The sequence below is a fragment of the Mustela lutreola genome, chromosome 12 (assembly GCF_030435805.1).
Source record: "Mustela lutreola isolate mMusLut2 chromosome 12, mMusLut2.pri, whole genome shotgun sequence".
Taxonomy (NCBI): domain Eukaryota; kingdom Metazoa; phylum Chordata; class Mammalia; order Carnivora; family Mustelidae; genus Mustela; species Mustela lutreola.
The window spans coordinates 52,750,033-52,774,197 of NC_081301.1; the positions used below are offsets into that span (position 1 = coordinate 52,750,033).

The 24,165-nt window shown below is 37.0% G+C and overlaps 1 protein-coding gene and 1 non-coding gene across 9 annotated transcripts in view; both read right to left on the reverse strand.

The window, feature by feature from the left end:
* The window catches only part of CCDC171 (coiled-coil domain containing 171), a 299,073-nt gene that overhangs the window by 197,677 nt on the left and 77,231 nt on the right, over nt 1–24,165 (reverse strand). For all 8 annotated transcript variants that reach the window (XM_059141859.1, XM_059141862.1, XM_059141860.1 and 5 more), the window contains one exon: nt 10,204–10,342. In XM_059141859.1, the coding sequence (XP_058997842.1) occupies nt 10,204–10,342 (139 nt within the window). The remainder of the gene's footprint in view (nt 1–10,203; nt 10,343–24,165) is intronic.
* Nucleotides 17,164–17,270, reverse strand: LOC131813283 (U6 spliceosomal RNA). The gene has a single exon (XR_009346709.1). It is a non-coding gene; the product is annotated as a U6 spliceosomal RNA (small nuclear RNA).

The window sequence follows — 24,165 nt, forward strand, 5'->3', positions numbered from 1 at the left end:
CTCAGTGGTTTGGGCTGCTGCCTTCGGCTCCGGTCATGATCTCAGGGTCCTGGGATCAAGCCCCGCATCGGGCTCCCTGCTCCGCAGGAAGCCTGCTTCCCTCTCTCTCTCTCTCTGCCTGCCTCTCTGCCTACTTGTGATCTCTGTCTGTCAAATAAATAAATAAAATCTTTAAAAAAAAAAAGGGGGGGGGGCACCTGGGTGGCTCAGTGGATTAAGCCGCTGCCTCCGGCTCAGGTCATGATCTCAGTGTCCTGGGATCGAGCCCCGCATCGGGCTCTTTGCTCAGCGGGAGCCTGCTTCCTCCTCTCTCTCTGCCTGACTCTCCGCCTACTTGTGATCTATCACTCCCATTCAGTCCCTTTAGGCCTCAGCAACCCTTACATGCTTTCTAGCTCTCCAGATTTACCTTCTCTGGGCATTTCATATAAACGGAATCACACACTATGTGGCTTTATGTGCCTGGCTTCTTTCACTTAGCCTGATGTTTTCAGGGTTCATCCATAATGAACCACTGGTTAGTACTTCATTTCTCTTTATGCCTGAATAATATTCCTTGACAAACTTCTAAACTATTTTCCAAAGTGGAAGGCATCATTATACATTCTCAAGTGTCTGATAATTCCAATTTTTTCACATCCCCACTAATAACAAATTGTTACTACTTGTTTTTTAATTATAATCATCCAAGTATTTGTGACATGTCATTTTGTTTTTTAAATTTTTTTGAGTATCATGGTTTTGATTTACATTTCTCCAATGACTGTTGATACTAAGCATCTTTTAATGTGTTTATTGGCCACTTACACATTTTGGAGAAGTCTCTGTTCAGATTTTTTGTCCATTTTTCAAGTGGATTTTATTATTAAATTATAAGAGGTCTTTATATATCTTGGATAAAATTCCTTTGTCAGATATATGATCTGCAAATATTTTCTCTCATTCTGTGAGTTGTCTTTTTATTTTTCTCATGCTGTCCTTTAAAGGTTTTTAATTTTGATGATTAGTAGATTTTCTTAAACGATACTTTCTCCTTTGCCCTTGGGACAATTTTCAGAGCTTTATATGATTGTTGTTTTTTTAAATTTTTCATCAGTGAAATTATTGTTTTTCTAGGTAGAGAGTTCACCAAGCTCCTTATACCATTATTCCAGAGGTTATTCCGTATAATATGATTTAATATCCTAAAGGTTTAGTCTCCTAAGTCTTCTTATTCAGTGTTTTCCTAGTATTATCACATAATTATATCTCCAGAAGATATAATTCATCTCCAGCATCATATTCACAAGTTAAATGCAAACACACACACACAAAAAATGCCCCTGTTACATATATATTATAGAAACATATAATATATATATTATAATTACTATATTATTGTAATATAATTATAGAATTATAAATATACAAAATATGTATCTTATATATATAAATTTTATATATAAACATATAAAATGTAATTATAAAATAAAATATATAATTATAATATAATTATTATAAGTATTATATATATAATCTTTATTTCTCCTCAAAAATCCTCCGCAGTCAAGGTTATTAGCACAAACGAACAGATTCAGAAGGATAATATCACTAAGGTTCACACAACTATTAGGAGATAGGGCTGGGACTGAAACGCAGATCAACCTATCGCCAAGATATATGTTGACAGAGGCTAATTCTTCATCAATATCAAGGGACTAAAAATTTACAGAAATATACAAGTAAAAAGCCAAACTATGTACTTGGAGTGAGCTTAATAAAAGGTTTCAATTAAATTCCTGTCAACAATAACTATTCCCTTGTCAAGTATAGGGCTCAATCCCGACTAAAAAATAAAGTATAATTTCAATACCATTATAGTTTAAAAACAAATTTCATGTCAAATTAACCATGAAACACTACTAATGAAAAATTTTTCAAAAAATAAAGAGGTTTGACCAATGAAATGGCTTAAAAAGAACTAACTATACCTAAAAGTTGCTTTATATTCATAATTAGTAGTATTATAATTTTCTACAAAGATACTTGGCTAAATAGACTTTTAATAGAGATTCAACTTAGATTTAATAACTAGGTTTATGAGCCAACTACTGACAAGAAAAACTGTCATTGTTTCACAGTTGCCCATTTTTCTTCCCAAGAAATCATTTTAGTTTTATAAATGCAGCTTTCATTCTTCATTCATATAGTTAAGTGTTTGGGTTTTTCTGAAATGTGGACTGCACTTACATTTAAATTTTATTACCAAAGGTCTTAGTTCTTTTAATAGCTCTTTGATGTACAAAAAAATTCTAGAATGAAACCAGAATTTATGTGCTTACTAAACAAACTGTTGGGTTGAAAAGAAAGTGCCAAGCAAGAACAAATACTAAGTTTCTAATTTCTATGTTTTATCATCCGATATAAAGAGTAGGTTTTGGTTAAATGTTACATTGTTGACTTAAGAAATTCTGTAATTCTAAACATCCACAGAAGTTTAAAAGGCAAAACTATAGGATAAGGGACACCTGGATGGCTCAATTGGTTAAGCAACCAACTTTTGATTTCGGCTCAGGTCATGACCTCAGGGTCATGGGGTGGAGCCCCAGAAGCCCCACATTAGGCTCTCTGCTCAGGCGGGGGTCAGCTGGAGATTCTCTCTCTGTCCCTCTCCCTTTGTCCCTTCCCTACTCATCCTCTCTCTCTTTCTCTCTCTCTCTCTCACAAATATAAATAAATAAATAAACCTTCCAAAAAAAAAAAAAAAAAAACTGTAGGATAAAAGGACCCACTTCTTTTTGCCTTGGACATAATTTACATAAAGAGTTTGTTACCCTAGCAATCAAAGTCTCTTAATGCCATGTTGGGTAACCAGATGATATTTAGAAGAATATTTATTGATTACTCACCATGAACCAAAGACTACTTTAGATGTCATAATGAATCTAAGCAGTGTATACAGGGGTCTAAAAATAGGAAAATATCCAAAGAAAGTTCAGGAAAATGTGTGACATGCAGACCTTAATGTATTTTTAAAGAGGAGTCAAGGTGGTTTATAAACTACCTTTAATCAGAAAGTACAGTGAGATGACAAACACCTACATCATATTTCCACATATATTCGGTATACTCTATCCCACACACTGCTAGAATGAATGAATTTCTGGCTTAATCTAATGTGTCATTCTTTGTTTCTTTCATATCTTTCTTTGACCCTACAAAGACACATCACTCACTTTTTTACTAGACATGCATGAATATCACAAATGGATATGCATGTAAATAAAAATTTCTAATGCCAGCTCTTGAGGAAACATATAAAAAGAATATGCAAATATTCCTATCTAGAAAATGGCAAATGGGCGCTGCTGATCTGCAGTGGGAAAAGTTGACTCAAGCTCTAAATAACAGTAGAAATAGTTAAGGGACACTGTTAATAAGGTTAAAAATAGTAGGAAAAACAAGTAAGTAAAAAATAAATACTCTTATTTAATCACTACATTTTTTAATGAAATTCGCCCTTTAAACATGGGTTGAACTTTTAGAGCAGTGATACACAATCCTTAAAATTTCTCAACATTTTAACTCAAGTAAGCTTTAAAACTTTTGATTCAAATATATTTGAAGCCATTATGAAGGAATTCTGAGCAAAAATGGGGGAGTATCAGAACCTATAATCAGTATCACATATTTTGTCTCACCGTTTCATCATATCTTCTACCTAAAAACCATGACACACCCAGTGCATTTGTGAGACACAAGGAGTTTGCTCAGCTGAACTGACTTTGATCTGGTCAGCTGTCATGGTCATGACTATCTGCAGCTTTCCCCCAATCATATTAATGATAACTAATAGCTCTTACTTCTTTATAAAAGTTTATTATTTCTTCTCCTCCTTTCTTTGTTTTCCTATGCCCCTTCCATGATGTGAGTATTCTGTGGTCCCAACTGCTTACATCATAAGACAAAATGCCATCCTCCCATACATGGCTTTACAATTAGTTTATTTTTCTACAGATGCTACTCTCCAAACTGAATATAGGCCTTAACAGATAAACATCTCTCTCTCTCTCTCTCTCTCACACACACATACACACATACACACACACAAAACAACACACACACACACACACACACACACATATTTTTTCCCCCAGGTCAAAGATGAGATTGAATATTCAAAACTTAGTAATTTATATAAGAATAAATTTCAAAAAAAGGAAAAAAATAAATTTCAAAAAGCTTAGTAAAAGAGCTTTATGCCCACATTATGAATTTAGAAAGCCAGCCATATAATGAACATTTATTTTTTTTTCTTTTTAAAAAATTTTTTATTCATTTTTTAATTTCTTTTCAGTGTTCCAGAATTCATTGTTTATGCACCACACCCAGTGCTCCATCCAATACGTGCCCTCCATAATACCCACCACCAGGCTCACCCAACCTTCCACCCCCCACCCCTCCAAAACCCTCATATTGTTTTTCAGAGTCCACAGTCTCTCATGGTTTGTCTCCCCCTCCAATTTCCCCCAACAAAAAAATGAACATTTAAACACACAGATATACACATACATATTCGGTGAGTATTATTTAATAGTATTACATTTTTAAGGGCCACTAAAAAAGACTGAAAGGGACTTATATATTAGCAAAAATAATGTTCATATACAAATACTACTCTTATTCTGGAGGAATCAACTATTTTTTAGTAAAAAATCAGAAAAGAATACTTACTAGCCCATTAGTTTTTAAAACCTCCTTCAAAATCAGAGACATGTCATTCTAAAGTAAACCTAACAGATCATTTGAAGCACAAATGTTATCAAGAAACATTAACTTTACCACAAAGCATAGCAATCAAAGTGCTTTCTAAAATCCTATCTAATGCTAGCAATCATTGTATTATATAATCAGTTAAACCCCCAAAGTATAGGGAAAAAGCATATACTTGACCATTTTCAATCACAAGTTCTTTAGAGAATAAAATATTCTTTGAACAAAACCTCATGAGAACTAGAATTCCCTTTTCAATATATGGTCTCTCCTAGAGCTGTAACTAAATATTACTGAGTGGCAGAAAAACAAATCTCAAGAAATGATGGACTTAAAAAAATTTCATTGTAGAAAGCACAAAGCAAATCCTAATAATACCAATTTTAAAATGATAGCTCCCCTGCTTCAAGAGAAGCAAATATAAATACTCACAGTAATGACTAAAAGACCCAACTGGATATGTTGAGACTCTGATGGACTTTAATAAGCATAATCACCAAGCAACTTAAATTAGAAAGTCAGTTTTATTTAGTAGTTGATTAAATCTTTATTAAATTCATAGATTGTGAAATTAATAGTTCAATTTTAATCAAAACTTCTTAAAGTCAAGTTTGATAGTGTATAACACTGAACACAAAACTAATTTTGTTAGATCTTTAGAAGTCCTATATTTAAATTCTATTAATTCTATGGCATTAAATATAATAAAAATATGCCATTCATTTACCAATCATATCGTTCAAAACCATACACTGAATAGGAGGAATTTCATTAATATAAAAGTAAAATTAAAGTCATCTGGGGGCATCTGGGTGGCTCAGTTGGCTAAGTGCCTGCCTTCGTCTCAAGTCATGAACTCAGGGTTCATGGGATCGAGCCCCCGCTTCTCCCTCTCCCTTGTTCTCTCTCTCTCTCTCTCTAATAAATAAATTAAATCTTTAAAATAAATAAATAAATAACAAATAAAGTCATCTGTGTTTATATTTCTTAAATACCAACAAAGGACTCAACATACTTAGTTTGGACCTTTCCAAAATTATGTTCTACATTTTTTTTAAAGATTTTATTTATTTATTTGACAGAGATCACAAGTAGGCAGAGAGGCAGGCAGAGAAAGAGGGGGAAGCAGGCTCCCCGCTGAGCAGAGAGCCCAATGTGGGGCTCAATCTCAGGACCCTGGGATCATTACCTGAGCCGAGGGCAGAGGCTTTAACTTACTGAGCCACCCAGTTGCCCCCAAAATTATGTTCTATATTTATATTATATTTCCTGAAACAGAGAAGCTATCACTTTCCAACTGGTTTATTAACATTTCATGTATCCTAATCCCCTCCAGCTCTAAAAAGCTTAGTTACACACTTAGTTATACTAAGTTATACACCTATTACGTTTAAGTCTCAAAACTTCCTGAAGTCTTTGCATATTACTAATAACACCTTGATCTCACTAGTAATCCTAGAGAGGAAAGTGGCTTTAATTTTCTATTACAATGCAACAGAGAAAATAAAGACTAAGACTTGAATAATGACCATGAACATGACCTAGACTGGAAAACAAGCTGTTACCTCAAAGGGAGAGAAAAATTACCTGTAGGTAATTTATGCTTCCCATCAATATTCTATAAAATACTGAAACTATTATATTCAAAAGAAATGTAAGTATGGGAAAGACACACTGAGGTACACGGCATCATGAGATATTATTAAAACAAAGTTTCATTTCCAAAAGCGAAAGGTGAAAGTTTCCCGTCAAGTCATTTCATCTTCAGTCAAAACCAATCATGAATTCAAAGCAAAGATAATAATAGCTAGCTTTGAGGGTGCAAAACTAGGAAAACTTGATTTTTTATGGTTTAAAAATTTTAATTTGACAGATAACTCGAGGAAATTTCTCAAAAACTTTCCCCCCCCACCCCAAAGCCACTAATCTATTGGGGGAAAAAAAAATAAAGGAATATGTATAAGAAAAATATATTTAGGAAAAGTGCTAGATTAATTTTTTATAAAAAAGAAAAACACATGGGGCGCCTGGGTGGCTCAGTGGGTTAAGCCGCTGCCTTCGGTTCAGGTCATGATCTCAGGGTCCTGGGATCGAGCCCCACATCGGGCTTTCTGCTCAGCCGGTAGCCTGCTTCCCTTCCTCTCTCTCTGCCCGCCTCTCTGCCTACTTGTGATCTCTCACTGTCAAATAAATAAATAAAATATGAAAAAAAAAAAAGAAAAAGAAAAACACAGTACTTACTATGTAAAATAACAGTATATTCATTAAATAAAATTTCATTAACTAATTCTTAAATTTCATATTACAGCCAGGTAAAGTGATAGAGAACAACAGTTCTAATCAAAAAACAGAACAAGTTAGAAATCTCATTATAGGGAAGGGGAAAAGAAAGAGGAGCAGAAGAAACAAAAATGGAAGAAAATAAGACCTAAAGCTATGGATTTATGAGATGAAAAATAGGAAAATAAGTTAGGTTGAAGCATATAAACTGTAGATCACTCAGGTGCAACCTGAATCATTAGCTCTTCAGCAAGGACCTATTACTCTCAGATCTGCAACAACATCTAGTAATCTATCAAGCTTTGCAGAAACAATTAGTCTTCAATCTTCTGCGCTATGATCAGAACAATGGTGCTTCACAGAATGAGGCCCAAACAAGCCAACAGAGGTTGCCCATGAGCTGTTAACTTGCCTTATTTCAGACCAATGTGCCAAATCGTAAAAGTTGAAAAAGAAAAACCTGTTAGCATCAAGTGAAATTTTTTCATCACCAAGCACTAGTACCCTCCATAGTGAATTAAGCCAGTCTTCTTTTATTTGTATCTAGTCACTGGAAAGCTAGAAGACCAAACTAGGGTTAAGTCTGTCAATTTATATTGGTGACTGGCTACACTGTTGCACTCTTAGTTGTAACTCTGGCTAACTTTCCAAACTCCTGAATACAGGGTCTATAAGCAAGAAGACCAAATCCATGATTCAGCTCAATGGCTCCAACATGGTTTTCTCCACCACTGATTCATGTCCTGAGCCAGGAATCAAGAAGTAGAATAGCCCGTGAAATTTGGGATAGCACATGAGAGTGAACAGGCAGTAAGTATGTTACATAGAGAGCCCTAAACGTCCTTAAACTTGACATCCAAAGTACTCCAGCTACAAATGTAACCAAACACTGAATACTATCAGTCCCTGAATCAAAACACACCGAGTATCTTGGGTTGAATGAAGACCACATATAACATTAGATCATCTGAAAGTGATAGAGTTTAAATTTTATCCCATCACGGGGCGCCTGGGTGGCTCGGGTCATGAGCTCAGGGTCCTGGGATTGAGTCCCGCATCGGGTTCTCTGCTCAGCAGGGAGCCTGCTTCCCCCTCTCTCTCTCTCTGCCTGCCTCTCTGCCTCCTTGTGATCTCTGCCTGTCAAATAAATAAATAAATAAAATCTTTAAAAAAAAAAAAATTTATCCCATCACAACATGTCCATCTGGGCAGCACGGATTTGGCCACCACTTCTTAATATATGCCAGAGTCTCCATCTTTTTTGACAAGGAGAAAAAAATATTCATTTTCTTCAATAACGACTATCACCAAGAATTGAAAATGAAGTAACCAAGTCTCTGCAGAAGGGATTCATGTAGGGACAAGACAAAGAAGGCACAGGTATTACTCTAGATTTTAAGCCCTCCCTCTTGGGATTCCCAGTAAACTGCAGAACCACAGTGTGTTGCATCAACCAAATACACACATCCAACAAACGTTTATGGAGGCAAGCGTTACAGTGGAATATTCGTCCGTAAAGTAAAATGACTTATGTTAACCTCAATGCATTCACATTCTCTTGGGAGAGATAACACATGTCAGATTTGGGTGAGTGTTATGCTAAACTATGATGAAGATGCTAAACTATGATGAAGATGCTAAACTAAGTATGAAAGAAACACAAAGTTGGGGGCAACCAGGTGGTTCAATCAGTTAAGCATCTGCCTTCGGCTCAGGTCATGATCTCAGGGTCCTGAGACCGAGCCCCACATCAGGATCCCTGCTCAGCGTGGTGTCTTCTTCTTCTTCTCCCTTGCCCTTCCCCCACAGTGGTGCTCAGTCGCTCACTCTCTCTCTCTCTCTCTCTGCTCTCAAATAAATAAACAAAAAAATATTTTTTTTAATTTTTTTTAAAGATTTTATTTATTTATCAGAGGGGGGGGGAGAGAGCGAGCACAGGCAGACAGAATGGCAGGCAGAGTCAGAGGGAGAAGCAGGTTCCCCGCTGAGCAAGGAGCCCGATGTGGGACTCGATCCCAGGACGCTGGGATCATGACCCGAGCCGAAGGCAGCTGCTTAACCAACTGAGCCACCCAGGCGTCCCTTTTTTTAATTTTTAAAAAGATTTTATTTATTTATTTCACAGAAAGAGAGATCACAAGTAGGCAGAGAGAAAGAGGGGGAAACAGGCTCCCTGCCGAGCAGACAGCCTAATTTAGGGCTCAATCCCAAAACCCTGAGATCATGACCCAAGCCAAAGGCAGAGGCCCAACCCACTGAGCTGCCAGGTGCACCCAAAAAGATTTTTAAAGAAAGAAACACAAAGTTGAGAAAAGGCAAATTTCTGAGTAGGAGGATGGGAGATGGGAAAAGAGGAAATCATGGAAGGCTTCACAGATTGCAAGCTGTCAGACCAGGGCATTACAGGATAGGAGTTTACTAATGGAACAAAAGAAAAGAAGTTCAGACAATACAGGTCCAAAAAAAAAAAAAAAGTGAACAGCCTGAACAAAAGCAAGAAGATATAAAAATATACAATGTGTTTAGGAAGCCAAGAGCACCCTAAGGTGCTGAAGCAAGAGAGTTAGAGGGCAAGGGACAGAGAAGAAGCTGGAAGAGTTAACACGGAGCCACAAAGAAAGGGGCCTTAGATAATATGGCAAGAAGTTGAACTTCATTCTGAAAACAACAAGGAGACATTGATGGTTTTTTAATAAAGTGATGATGACAAGATCAGATCAATATCTCAGGAAGACAAATGTGGCGATGGTGTGAAAGCTGGATTATTGGGGAATGAGAACAAAATGATAGGGTATGAAATGACTATAAAAGGGAGTCTTTGAAATCATTAGCTCTATTGATTATAAATCCTGATCCCCCTTTCACCTAGGTAACAATGCACCAAGGAAGGAAGGAAGGAAGAAGGGCAGGCCCTGAATAAATTCTAAAATAGTCTATAATTCAGTTTTTAACTAATTCAAATAATTTTCCCACTTTTTCTAAAAAATAGAGGTTTTATTACATACATCTTTGTTGTAATCAGCATCTCTGGTTTTGAAATTTTATATCAATGGCACTAAAATTACTTTCGTGCTATTATCTCATGGCATGTAGTGAGGGGAAAAAAACCTGTTAAACATCAAATTTGACCCAATAAAGTAATTGCCATAGGGTTTTCTTTTTTATCCTTACCATTACAAGTTCTTCCTGTAATTCACTGCAACTTTTTTCATTATACTGGAGTCTCTTTGAAAGGTCTATAATTACTTTCTTATGTTCCTCGATCTCTTCATTTAGTTTCTTGTTTTTGGAGACATACTCTCTTTCTAATCTGAAAAGTTAAAGTGTTAGAGCAGAGTTTTCAAATATGGTTTTATCAAGTCCTATTATACAGTTTAACATGACTGACAGATGTATTATCTATCAAGTTTTTGTGCCAAAGGCCACCTCTCTTTTTTTCAAACAAAAAGGGTTGCTTTCCAGAGTGGCTGCACCAGCTTGCATTCCCTGGGGATAAAAATATATGTTTATAAAAAATAAAAAAATTAAAAAAAAAAAAGGGTTGCATATTCTTAAATGAAAGACTTTAATGGAATAATACCTCACCCCTTTCATTAGCAGATATTTTACTAAGCCCGAGGTTATAAATTTGGTCTCACCATTATTTTTTTTTTAAGATTTTACTTATTCAGGGGCGCCTGGGTGGCTCAGTGGGTTGAAGCCTCTGCCTTCAGCTCAGGTCATGATCCCAGGGTTCTGGGATCAAGCCCCGAATCGGGCTCTCTGCTCAGCGGGGAGCCTGCTTCCTCCTCTCTCTCTCTGCCTGCCTCTCCACTTACTTGTGATTTCTGTCTGTCAAATGAATGAATAAGGTCTTTAAAAAAAAAAAAAAAAAGATTTTACTTATTCATTTGACAGAGATCACAAGTAGGCAGAGAGGCAGGCAGAGAGAAGAAAGGAAGCAGGCTCCCTGCTGAGCAGAGAGCCCGATGCGGGGCTCGATCCCAGAATCCTGAGATCATGACCTGAGTGGAAGGCAGAGGCTTTAATCCACTGAGCCACCCAGGTGCCCCTCACCATTATTTTTGATGAACAAAACCCACGTACCACAGTTCAATTAGCTCAGAACCTGCCTCAAGACAGAAAACAGTTCTATCAAACAATTTTCAAATTAAACTATAACATTAGAAAAGGAACAAATGTTTTATTCCTGGATGTCCATGCAAATGGAATATGATGGAAAATAAAAATCCAAAAGAAAGAATCATCAAAAATCATCCACATTCACTGTGAAAACATATGAAATTCTTTACTTTTTGTTCTTTTTTAAGTTTTTATTTAAATTCCAGTTAGCTAACATACAGTGTAATATTAGTTTCAGGTGTAGAATTTAGTGATTCATTACTTCCATATAACACCCAGTGCTTCCTTAATGCCTTCCTTAATGTCCATCCCCCATTTAACCCATCCCCCACCCACCTCCCCTCCAGGAACCCTCAGTTTGTTCTCTATAGTTGAGAGTCTCTTATGGTTTGTCTTTCTCTCTTTTTACCCTTATGTTCATCTGTTTTGTTTCTTAAATTCCACATATGAATGAAATCGTATGGTATTTATCTTTCTCTGACATATTTCACTTAGAATGATAATCTCTAGCTCTAGCCACGTCATTGCAAACGGCAAGATTTCATTCTTTTTAATGGCTGAGCAATAGTCCATTGTATATACCACCTCTTCATCTATCTGTCAATGGACATTTGGGTTCTTTCTATAATTTGATTATTGTTGACAATGCTGCTATAAACATTACGGTAAATGCACCCCTTCGAATCTGTATTTTTGTACCCTTGGGTAAATACCTGTAGTGCAATTGTTGGATCATATTTTTAACTTTCTGGGAAATCTCCATACTGTTTTCCAGAGTGACTGCACCAGTTTGTATTCCCACCAACAGTCTAAGAAGGTTCCCTTTTCTCCTCATCCTCACCAACATCTGTTGTTTCCTATGTTGTTAATTTTAGCCATTCTGACAGGTGTGAGGTGGGATCTCACTGGAGTTTTGATTTGTATTTTCTTGATGATGAGTGATGTTGAATATCTTTTCATGTGTCTATTGGTCATCTGTATGTCTTCTTTGGAAAAATTCTGTATTCATGTCTTCTGCCCATTTTTAATTGGATTATGTGTTTTTTGGGTGTGTTGAGTTTTATAAGTTCTTTATAGATTCTGGATACTAACCCTTTATCAGATATAGCATTTGCAAATGTCTTCTTCCATTCCATAGGTTGCTAACTTTAAGTTTTGCTGATTGTTTCCTTCATTATGAAGAAACTTTTTATTTTAATGAAGTCTCAAGGGTTTACTTTTGTTTTTGTTTCCTTGCTTCAGGAGATATATCTAGTAAGAATTTGCTATAGACTGGGGCGCCTGGGTGGCATAGTCAGTTGGGCATCTGATTCTTGGTTTCAGCTCGGGTCATGATCTCAGGGTTGTAAGATGGAGCCCCAAATCGGGCTCCATGCTCAGCACTGTCTGCTTGAGATTCTCTCTCCCTGTCCCTCTGCCCCTCCCATTGTGCTCTCTTACTTTCTCTCTCTCTCTTAAATAAATAAATATATCATTTAAGAAGAAAAAAAAAAAAAAAACACAGAAAAAGAAGTTGCTAAGGTTAGACTCCTCTAACCAAAAGGTTACTGCCTATGTTCTCCCCTAGGATTTTGATGGTTTCCTCTCTCACATTTAAGTCTTTCATCCATTTTGAATTTGTTTTTGTGTATGGCATAAGAAAGTGTTCCAATTTCATTCTTTTGCATGTTGCTGTCCAGTTTTCCCAACAACATCTGTTGAAGTGACTGTCTTTTTTCTATTGGATATTCTTTCCTGATTCGTTGAAGATTAATTGACCTTATATAGTTGTGGATCCATTTCTGGGTTTTTTATTCTGTTCCATTGATCTATGTCTGTTTTGGGGCCAGTACAATACTATCTTGATCCCTATAGCTTTGTAATGTAACTTCAAGCCCAGAATTGTGATGTCCCCAGTTCTGCCTTTCTTTTTCAAGATTGCTTTGACTATTTGGGATCTTTTGCGATTCCATACAAATTTCAGGATTGTTTGTTCTAGCTCAGTGAAAAATGCAGTGGTATATTTTTTTTATTTAGTTTTCTCAGTGCTCCAAGATTCATTGTTTATATACCACACTCAGTGCTCCATGAAATACATGCCCTAGGAATTGCATTAAATGTATAGATTGCTTTGGGCAAGACAGACACTTCCAACAATATTTGTTCTTTCAACCCATGAGATTGGAATTGAGATCTTTCCCAGTTGGAAATGAGTTCTTTCAATCCATAAGAAATGGAATGTTTTTCCATTTCTTTGTGTCATCTTTAGTTTTGTCATAAGTGTTTTATAGCTTTTCAGAGTTCATTAGGTTTATTCCTAGGTGTCTTATGAATTTCGGTGTAATTGTAAATGGGATCGATTCCTTGATTTTTCTTTCTGCAGCTTCATTACTGGTGTATGGAAATGCAACAGGTTTCTATATGTTAATTTTATATCCTGAGATTTTACTGAATTTGTGTATCACTTCTAGCAATTTTTTGGTGGAGTCTTTCAGGTTTTCTACATAAAGTATCATGTTATCTGCAAATAGTGAATATTAGACTTTGCCAATTTTGGATGACTTTTATTTCTTTTTGTTGTCAGATGGCTGAGACTAGCACTTCCAGTACTACATCAAATAACAGTGGTGAGAATGGACATCTCTATCTTGTTCCTGACTATACAGGAAAAGCTCTCAGCTTCTCCCCATTGAGAATGATATTAGTGGTGGGTTTTTTCGTTAATGGTCTTTATTACGTTGAGGTATGTCTCCTCTATCCCTACTTTGTTGAGGGCTTTTATCAAGAATGGATGCTATACTTTGTCAAATGCTTTTTCTGCATCTATTGAGAGGATCATATAGTTCTTATCCTTTCTTTTATTAATGTGATCTATCATGTTGATTGATTTGCGAATATTGAACCACCCTTACAACACAGGAATAAAAATCCCACTTGATTGTAGTGAATGATTCTTCTAATGTACTTTGGATTTGATTTGCTAGTATTTTCTTGAGAATTTTTATATCCATGTTCATCAAGGATATTGGCCTGTAGTTCTCTTTTCTAATGGGGTCTTTAAGTGGTTTTGGAACCAGGGTAATGCTGATCTCATAGAGTCAGTTTGAAAATTCTCCTTCCCTTCCTATTTTTTGGAATAGTTTGGGAAGAATAGGCATTAAGTCTTCTTTCAACGTTTAGTAGAATTCCCCTGTGAAGTCATCTGGCCCTGGATTTTTGTTTGTTGGAAGATTTTTGATTACTGATTCAATTTCCTTGTTGGTTATCAGTCTATTCAATTTTTTTATTCCTCCCTGTTTCAATTTTGGTAGTTTGTATGTTTCTAGGAACTGATCCATTTCTTCCAAATTGTCCAGTTTGTTGACATATAATTTTTCATAATATTCTCTTATAATTGTATTTCTGTGGTGTTGGTTATTTCTCCTCTCTCATTTATTCTTTTATTTATTTGGGTATTTTCTCTTTTCTTCTGGATAAGTCTTTGAGGGGATTTATCAATTTTATTAATTTTTTCAAAGAAACAGCTCCCAGTTTCATTGATCTGTTCTACTGGGATTTTTTTGTTTGTTTGTTTCTATATCATTTATTTCTGCCCTAATCTTTATTATTTCCCTTCTAATGCTGGCCTTAGGCTTCATTTGTTGTTCTTTTCCTAGTTTCTTTAAGTATAAGTTTAGGTTACTTATTTGAGATCTTTATTGCATCTTGAAGTCACCCTGTATTGCTATATACTTCTTTCTTAGGACCGCTTTTGCTGCATCCCACAGGATTTGGACCATTGTGTTTTCATTTTCATTTGCTTCCATGTATTTTTTTTTTAATTTCTTCTTTAATTTCTTGGTTGAAACATTCATTCTTTAGTAGGATGTTCTTTAACCTCCATCTGTTTATGGTCTTTCCAGATTTTTTTCTTGTAGAACACTTCAAGTTTCATAGCATTGTGGTTAGAAAATACGAATGATATGATCTCAATCTTTTTTTTTTTTTTAATCTTTAATTCTTTTTTTTTTTTTTTTTAATTTTTTATTTTTTATAAACATATATTTTTATCCCCAGGGGTACAGGTCTGTGAATCACCAGGTTTACACACTTCACAGCACTCACCAAATCACATACCCTCCCCAATGTCCATAATCCCACCCCCTTCTCCCAAACCCCCTCCCCCCGGCAACCCTCAGTTTGTTTCGTGAGATTAAGTGATCTCAATCTTTTTGTACTTGATGAGACCTGATATGTGACCTAGTATGTGATCTATTCTGGAAAATGTCCCATGTGCACTTAAAAAGAATGTGTATTCTGCTGCTGTAGGATGATATGTTCTGAATGAATGTAACTGTTTAGATCATCTGATCTAGTGTGTAATTCAAAGCCATTTTTCCCCTGTTGATTTTCTATTTAGATGATCTGTCCATTGATGCAAGTGGGGTGTTAAGTCTTCTACTATTATTATTACATTATTATGAACTCCTTTATGTTTGCTACTGTTTTATATATTTGGGTGCTTCCAAGTTGGGAGCATAAATACCCACAATTGTTAGATCTTCCTGTTGGACAGACCACTTATGATGTAATGCCCTTCTTTATCTCTTGTTACAGTCTTTGGTTTAAAATCTGGTTTGTCTGGAGGTGCCTGGGTGGTGCAGTTGGTTGAGCATCTGACTTGGTTTCAGCTCAGGTCGTGATCTCAAGGTCTTGGGATAAAGCCCCACATCAGGCTCTGAGCTCAGCTGAAGTCTGCTTGGGATTCTCTCTCCCTCTCCCTCAGTTCCTCCCACTCATGCCTAAAATAAATAATCTTTTTTTAAAAAATCTTTTAATTAAAATAAATAAATAAAATCTAGTTTTTCCAATATAAGTATGGATCCTCTGGCCTTCTTTTGATGTGCTTTTCCATGGTAAATGTTTTTTCTTCCCCTCACTTCCAATCTGCAGGTGTCTTTAGGTTTAAAATGAGTCTCTTGGGGCACCTGGCTGACTCAATTGGCATGCAGCTCTTGATATCAGAACTGTAAATTTGAGCCTATGTGGGGTGTAGAGATTACTTAAAAATAAAATCTTTTAAAAATAAAAAATAAATATAAGATGAGTCTATTGTAGACAACATATAGATAGGTCATTTTTTAATCCATTCTGATACCCTATGTCTTTTGATTGGATTATTTAGTCCATTTACATTCAGAGTAATTATTAATACATATGAATTTAGCGCCACTTTATTACTTATTTTGTCACTGTTTCTTGAGATTTTCTCTGTTCTTTTCTAGTCTTTGTCCATCTGGTTTTTTTTTCCCACTCAAAGAGTCCTCTTTAATATTTCTTGCAGGGCTGGTTTAGTGGTCACAAGCTCCTTTTAGTTTTTGTTTGTCTGGGAAGCTCTTTATCCTTCCTTCTATTCTGAATGACAGCCTTGCTGGATAAAGTATTCTTGGCTGCAAGATTTTTCCCATTCAGGATGATGAATATATCATGCCACTCTCTTCTAGCTTGCCAAGTTTCTGTGGAAAGATCTGCTCCTAAACTTATTAGTCTTCCCTTGTAAGTTAGGGACTTCTTTTGTCTTGATGCTTTTGGATTTTTTCTTTATTTCTGTATTTTGCAAATTTAACTACACTATGTCTTGGTGTTGGCCTGCTTTTGTTGATTTTCATGGGAGTTCTTCGTGCCTCCTGATTTGGATGTCTTCTTCCTTCCCCAGATTAGAGAAGTTTTCAGCTATAATTTCCTCAAACAAACCTTCTGCCCCCTTTTCTAGCTCTTCTTTTTTTTGGGGGGACTCCTATTATATGCATATTATTACACTTTCTGGAGTCACCAAATTCCCTAAGTCTAGTTTTATGATCCAAGATTTTTCTTTCCCTTTTTTGTTCAGCTTCATTATTTTCCATCTTCTGAGGGAATTCTATCTTTTTGTTTTTTTGACATAAAATGTATTGTTTCAGGGGCACAGGTCTGTGATTCATCAGTCTTACACAATTCACACTGCTCACCATAGCATATACCCACCCCAATGTCCATCACCCACCCCTCCCTAAAAATATGAAACACTCCTTGAATTTGTATGTCATCCTTGTGCAGGGGCCTTGCTAGTCTTTTCTGTATCATTCCAATTTTAGTATACATGCTGCCGAAGCAAGCACAGGAATTCTATCTTCTATATCACTTATTCCTTCTTCTGCTTCTTCCATCCTTGAGGTAATTACACCCAGTTTGTTTCAAATCTTGGTTATCACATTTTTCATTTGGCCTGATTTGTTTTTAGCTCTTTTGCTTCTGCAGTAAGGGTCTCCCTGATGTCTTCTATGCTTTTCTCAAGCCCAGCTTATTAACCTTATGATTGTTGCTTTAAATTCAGGATTAGGCATGTTACTTAGATCTGTTTCGATTAGATTCCTGGCCATGATCTTATCTTGTTCTTTCTTTTGGGATGAAATCTTCCATTTTGGCATTTTGTCTAGGTCACTGTCTTTTTCTGTGTGTTAGTAAAACCTGTTATGTTTCCTGCTCCTGAGAGTAATGGCCTAATTAAGAAAGGTCATATAATGTCCAGAGCCTGGTACTTCAGGAAGTAGCTCTAGTGTGTATTGCATGTACTCTGCTGGTTTTCTTTGCTCTATCCTTCAGGTCAGTGGTCTGCAGAGTTTCTCCTTGCCTGCAGTGGGGAGTGTTTGGACCCTGGCTAGGGTATGGAGTGTTTTAACTAGCTGTGCTCTGGTCTGCTTGTTAAGAAAATTGATACTATTCCCAGTAGAACTGAAGCTTTGCAGAACTGTATAGTCAGTAGACAAGGTACATGAAGGGGTTTGTGTTGTCTTTGCGGAGAGAGGCCCACTGCACTGATTCTTTGGCACACTTGCCTGAGAAAAGCAGTACCAGTGGAGCACAGGGTATGGGGCTTGGTGTGAGCAAGTTAGGCAACCAGTGTTGGTGCGGTGGTATTTCCTGTGAGGGCCAGGGTAGGGCAATGGTGCCAGCCAGCTCCTTTGTCCCTGGAAAGGGGAATTCCTGCTTGTGGCTGAGAAGCCCTCCCAGAAGACTGAACAATCTTCCCTCACGAGTCCCAGCAATTCCTTAGGTCACTGCCTTCACACTGTCTGTGTCCAGGTTGCTTGACCACCTTGAGCAGTGCAGTGCACTGTGGGCTCTATCACTGCCAAGCTGGCTGAGTTTTAAAATTCCATACTTTAAGGACCTGATGTGGCAGGGACCTGCACTGGTCTTCTGGGGGAGGGTAATTAGTGCCGGGACTGATGCAGGTCTGACCCAGAAGAACAGTCACACCAGAGCACAGAAGCAGGGAATACACACTAAAGAGCCAGTGTCCAGGTTAGCAGCCCTCAGCAGGTGTCTCTGCACTTACGCTGGGGGGCAGGGGAGAAAATGGCACCTGCTGGCACCTTCATTCCCAGAGAGGCAATGTCACCTCTTTAAGATGTGCTCCAAGAAGGAGAAACCTTCTCTCCCCATGCATCTCAGGCAATCCTCAGATCACACCATCTGCCCCCAGGTTACCTGGCTGCCTTCTCCACAGGAGCACAGCAGCATCCACATGGCTCCACACCAGCTACACAGTGGATCTCTAAAACTCCAGTCTTTGAGTCCTACTGATTGCAAAAACTCATAAAAATCAGCTCCTCTCACTCTCCCAGGCAATGCCTTTGGGGAAGTATTCTCTTTGTGCCTATCTCTATGCACTCTCCTCTCACTCACCTTTCTTCACGACCAGGGCTCCTTCCCCTCTGCAGCATCCACAAGCCATTTCTCCCCCAAACCACATCTCCACATCTCCTACCTTCCACAAAGTGGCTTCTTCTCTCCCTCCAGTTGTGCAGTTTGTTCTGTCAATGCTCAGATCAATTTCTTGGGTATTCAGAATGATCTAACATTTATCTAGCTGTGTTTGAGGGACCAGGCAAGCCTAATACACCATTTTAGCCCCCTGCCCCACCACTACAAGAAATTCTTTTCAAAAGATTTGCCTTCCTATTTAAATTTTGCTCAGGCTGGCATTAAACTGTATTTACATTCTTGTATGGACATCTGATGAAAGGCAGCTTAGAACTATTTCAGTTTAGAATTTGTTGTAGATAATCCACTAAATGGGTAATTTTAATTCAAATTAAAGGGTTGCCACTATTTTTAATCTGAGATCTTCCTGATGAACATAGTAGATTTTACTCTCAAGAGTCAACATTCTTGGGACTCCTGGGTGGCTCAGTTGGTTAAGCAGCTGCCTTCGGCTCAGGTCATGATCCCAGCGTCCTGGGATCGAGTCCCACATCGGGCTCCTTGCTCGTCAGGGAGCCTGCTTCTCCCTCTGCCTCTGCCTGCCATTCTGTCTGCCTGTGCTCGCTCTCTCTCTCTCTCTGATAAATAAATAAAATCTTAAAAAAAAAAAAAAAAAAAGAGTCAACATTCTTTTCTCTAGAATGAAATACAGACAACTCCAGTGCTAACCCTTTTGTATGTTCTGCTTTGGATCAAGGATATTCCAAAGTAGAATAGTTAAATATATATATGTGTGTATATATATGTATACATGTGTGTATACACACACATACACACACACACACACACAGACACACACACACGCTTCCCAGAAAGTAAGTAGAATAGTAAAAATGGATTGAAGTAGAGAAAAGATAACAAATACATGCAGGAATCCCAACATATAGGTAATAGAAGTTTCAAAAAAGAGAAGGTAAAGAAAACAGAAGAGAAGAAATCAGCAAAGTAATAAATACAAATATTTCCTAGAAATGAATTACTTGAGTCTTTAAAATTGAAGGAGCTATATGAATGCCCAAAATGAATGAATAAAAAAATACATGCTAGGCCCATCACCATGAAATTTCAGAACACTGGGAACATAGAGAAAATTCTAGTGTCCACAGACTATGAAAATATATACACATTATTTCTTTATCAAGCATTATAATATAAGATCGGTAAACCATTTCTAGATACTTCCCTATGTTTCCATACTTGTGACCACTCTGTATGAGTCTCCCGTGGAAAACATAGACCATATAAAAAATATCAGGAATCAAACAACTTAAGATTTCTTGACACTAGAACTTAATTAATACCCAAGTGAACTAAGAAAAAGAGAAAAGATCAAATAGACATCTTCAGAATGCAAATTTCAAAATTTTTCATCTGATGTAGAATTTCTCAAGAAGCTGCCCTACAAAGGGAGTAAATCAAACAGGGAGAGAGGGATGAGACCAGCAACAAGAAGTCCAAAATAGTAGAGAAGCAGAGAGTATCCCAAGGAAGATGGGGATGGGAAGTCCTAGGGATGACAGTGGCAGGGAGCCTAAAAAACAATTAGTCCAGGATGGAGAAGGTGGGGAGAAGGATGGATGTCTCTTACAAGAAACTTAAAACAATAGAATTGCTGAGGTACAGGAACATAATGAGGGATTATTCAGTCATATTAGAGAGTTCAAGAGTAATTCAGTGTTTGGTGCAATAAACAACAAAGAATATAATAAACTGTGCCATGAAGAAAAATAAATATAACTTACCAAGAAAAATAAGTTATAGAAAAAATACCCCCAAATAGGTAGGATGGGGGGAGGGTCGGAATTAAGTGCGTGCTGTGTGGGAGAAGGGTACAATAGAGATAATACGTAAGCAGTTGTGGGGGGAGGTAAAACAGGTAATATCTAACAGTGGGAACTAAAAACATGGCAGGATATGCATGTTATTCAGAAACAGGAAATTAAACATCAGAAGAAACAGCAATAAGAATTAAAAGCAGTTGCCTCAAGGGAGTGGAAATGGGTAGTAGAGAGCAAGGGGCATGAAACTGTTGACCTTGCCATATTCTTTTACTTTTAGACTATGTACAAGCTAATTTGATAAAGTCAAAATTTTATGTGACTCTTAATCTCACAAAACAAACTGAGGGTTGCTGGGGGGAGGGGGTTTGGAGAAGGGGGGTGGGATTATGGACATTGGGGAGGGTATGTGCTTTGGTGAGTGCTGTGAAGTGTGTAAACCTGGTGATTCACAGACCTGTACCCCTGGGGATAAAAATATATGTTTATAAAAAATAAAAATTTTTTTAAAAAAAGAAATTATTACCACTCAACAAATATAAAATTAAATGACTCCGTCACTTGGTGCTGGGTTCAAGTTCGAACTGGGTCCACTGAAATAGGGGGACACTCCCTGCTGTCACCAATGTCACATACAACCCAGGAAGTTGTCAGGTCCTAGGAGTCTGGCAAAGCCCCACCAAGGGTAAGGAGTTAGGCAGGAGTATAACAAAGGTTAAAGGGAGCCCCAACTCTTTGAACTCCAAAGGAGAAGCATCAGGACTTGGCCAGTGGAGCATTTAGCAAGAAAAGTGAAGGGAGAGGAAGGAAACCTGTAGCTAAGGTGCCTTCTTTCCTGCTAGATTCCCATTCTATTATTTTTCTAAAGGAGCTCAACTAAAAACTTCACCACAGGGTGCTTTAACAAATATTCATCTTTGGTCTTTTATACAGAATGTACACACTATTACTGCTAATAAATCATAATACTTTTGTTATTTTTATACTTTTGGATGATATATATATATATTTTTAAGATTTTATTTATTTATTTGACAGAGAGAGAGAGATCTCAAGTAGCCAGAGAGGCAGACAGAGAGAGAGGAGGGAGCAGGCTCCCTGCTGAGCAGAGAGCCTAATGTGGGGCTTGATCCCAGGACCTTGGGATCATGACCTGAGCCGAAGGCAGAAGCTTTAATCCCCTGAGCCACCCAGGCACCCCTAGATGATATATTTAGAAAAATAAAGAAATTCCTAAATAATGAGTGTAATGAAATAACTAAATTGAGATTCAGTTCTTTCAGTATATCTTTAATAGTCCTGTTTTAAATTTAATTTTAAACTAGATTTAAAGTTATCATGAGCTCCTTCCCTCCATCACTGCCCACCAATCAGTTACCACAGCTAATGAACACCTGACATACAGAAAACTCTAAAAAGTTTATTGAAAAGCTTTAGTTTCATACTATAACTTTTAGATGCAAAAAAAAAAAGATTTATAATTAAGAATATTTAACTACAGAAATAAAGAACAGATATATATCCTATCTAAAATTATATATCGAATATATATATTTATTAAAATAGCCCTTTTTTAAAAGATTTTATTTATTTATTTGGGAGAGAGAAACATAGCGAGAGAGGGAACACAAGCACAGGGGATGGGAGAGGGAGAAGCAGTCCTCCCTCTGAGAAGGGAGCATAATGTGGGGCTCGATCTCAGGACTCTGGGATCATGACCTGAGCCAAAGGCAGACGTTTAATGATTAAGCCACCAAGTGCCCCCAAACAGCCTGTTATTGTTATTAAATTCTTAACTGAGCTCTTTAAAATATATATGTAAAATATATGTAAATATATATATATATTCCTTTTAAAATACATGTATACATATACATTCCATCTAAAATAAGTTCATGCAGAAAAGTTCACTGTTATGAAACTGTTGACCAAAATTATAAATCCAAACTAGACACACAGCCTTCTTCTCTTGACCTAGATCCACCCGGGAAAAAACAAGCTTAAGAACTGTAACCACAGGCAAAGTTCAGGCAGCATTTTCTCTATAACATCATCATTACCAGTTTTGCTAAATTAGTTTTATCCAACAGGTAAAACAATGTCCTACCCCAAAACTCCCTGCTCTCAGAGTTGTAAAATAAAGGTATCACTTACCTTAAAGACCTAAAATCTACCAAGTTTCTTTTGGAACACATTATCCAAAACTTAGAGCTACTTTGAAAAATTAATATTTGACAGTTTGTGACTCTAAAATATTTTTAAATGTTTTTCAAAGAGGATTCTGAAGGAAAGTCAGAAGCACAAATAGAAAATAAAATAACTGAACTAATCACCCCTCATGTCATACCATTTCTTCTAACACCACACATCCCTGGAACGGAAGTGGCAGTGAATGCAGAGAAAAGGAAGATATGATGGGGAAGAGAAGTCACAGGAACTGAGTTGCAAAATGAGAAGTGGGTTTTAACTACTATTTAATTTTTATTGTTTATTATTATTAACTTTATTATAATAGTAGATATATAGGGATAAAGAACAGATAGGAGATGTTGTGTTAAAGTATTTAGGATTGTTAGCTGGTGCTTAGTTGAAATATGTAACTAATACTTATAATTATTAGTTGACACTTACTTATTGGAATACAAAATTTGCATAAGATATTTCAAGCACCAAAACACAACTAATAGCAAAACAAATAAGGGGAGAATCTGCTTTGGGGTCCAGTGAGAAAAGTACATAGGTTGGATGGAATAGACAAGTGATGGGTATTAAGGAGGGCACTTGTTATGATGAGCCCTGGGTGTTTTATGTAAATGACAGATCACTGAACTCCACTCTTGAACCAATATTGAACTATATGTCAATGAACTAGAATTTGAATTTAAAAAAAAAAAAAAGAAAGGAAAGTTACATAAGTCAAAATCTTGGAGCTTGGGGCTCCTAGCTGGCTCAGTCAGTGAAGCATGCAACTCTTGATTTGGGGTTATGGTTCGTGCCCCACGTTGTGGGTAGAGTTTATTTAGAAAAAAAAAAAAAAATCCTTAGCTTAATTGTTAGCAGGTCCTTTACAATTCCTCTAGTCCAACTTTTGCAGGACTCTCTTCTTCAATATCCATAACAAAGAATCACCCACCTTCTGTTCTGAACTTCCCAAGGCAGGGAGCTCACTAGGTCCGCAAAAAGCCTATTATTTCATTATTGAGAGAATTGTTTGGGAGTACAGTCTGGCTTCTAACAGTTTCACTTGTAGGTCCTAATTATTACTTCAAAGCAACAGTAAAGAAGCCTGCACTATATTCGTGGGGCGCCTGGGTGGCTCAGTGGGTTAAGCCTCTGCCTTCGGCTCAGGTCACGATCTCAGGATCCTGGGATCGAGGCCCACATCTGGCTCTCTGCTTAGCAAGGAGCCTGCCTTCCCCTCTCTTTCTGCCTGCCTCTCTGCCTACTTGTGATCTCTCTCTCCCTCTCT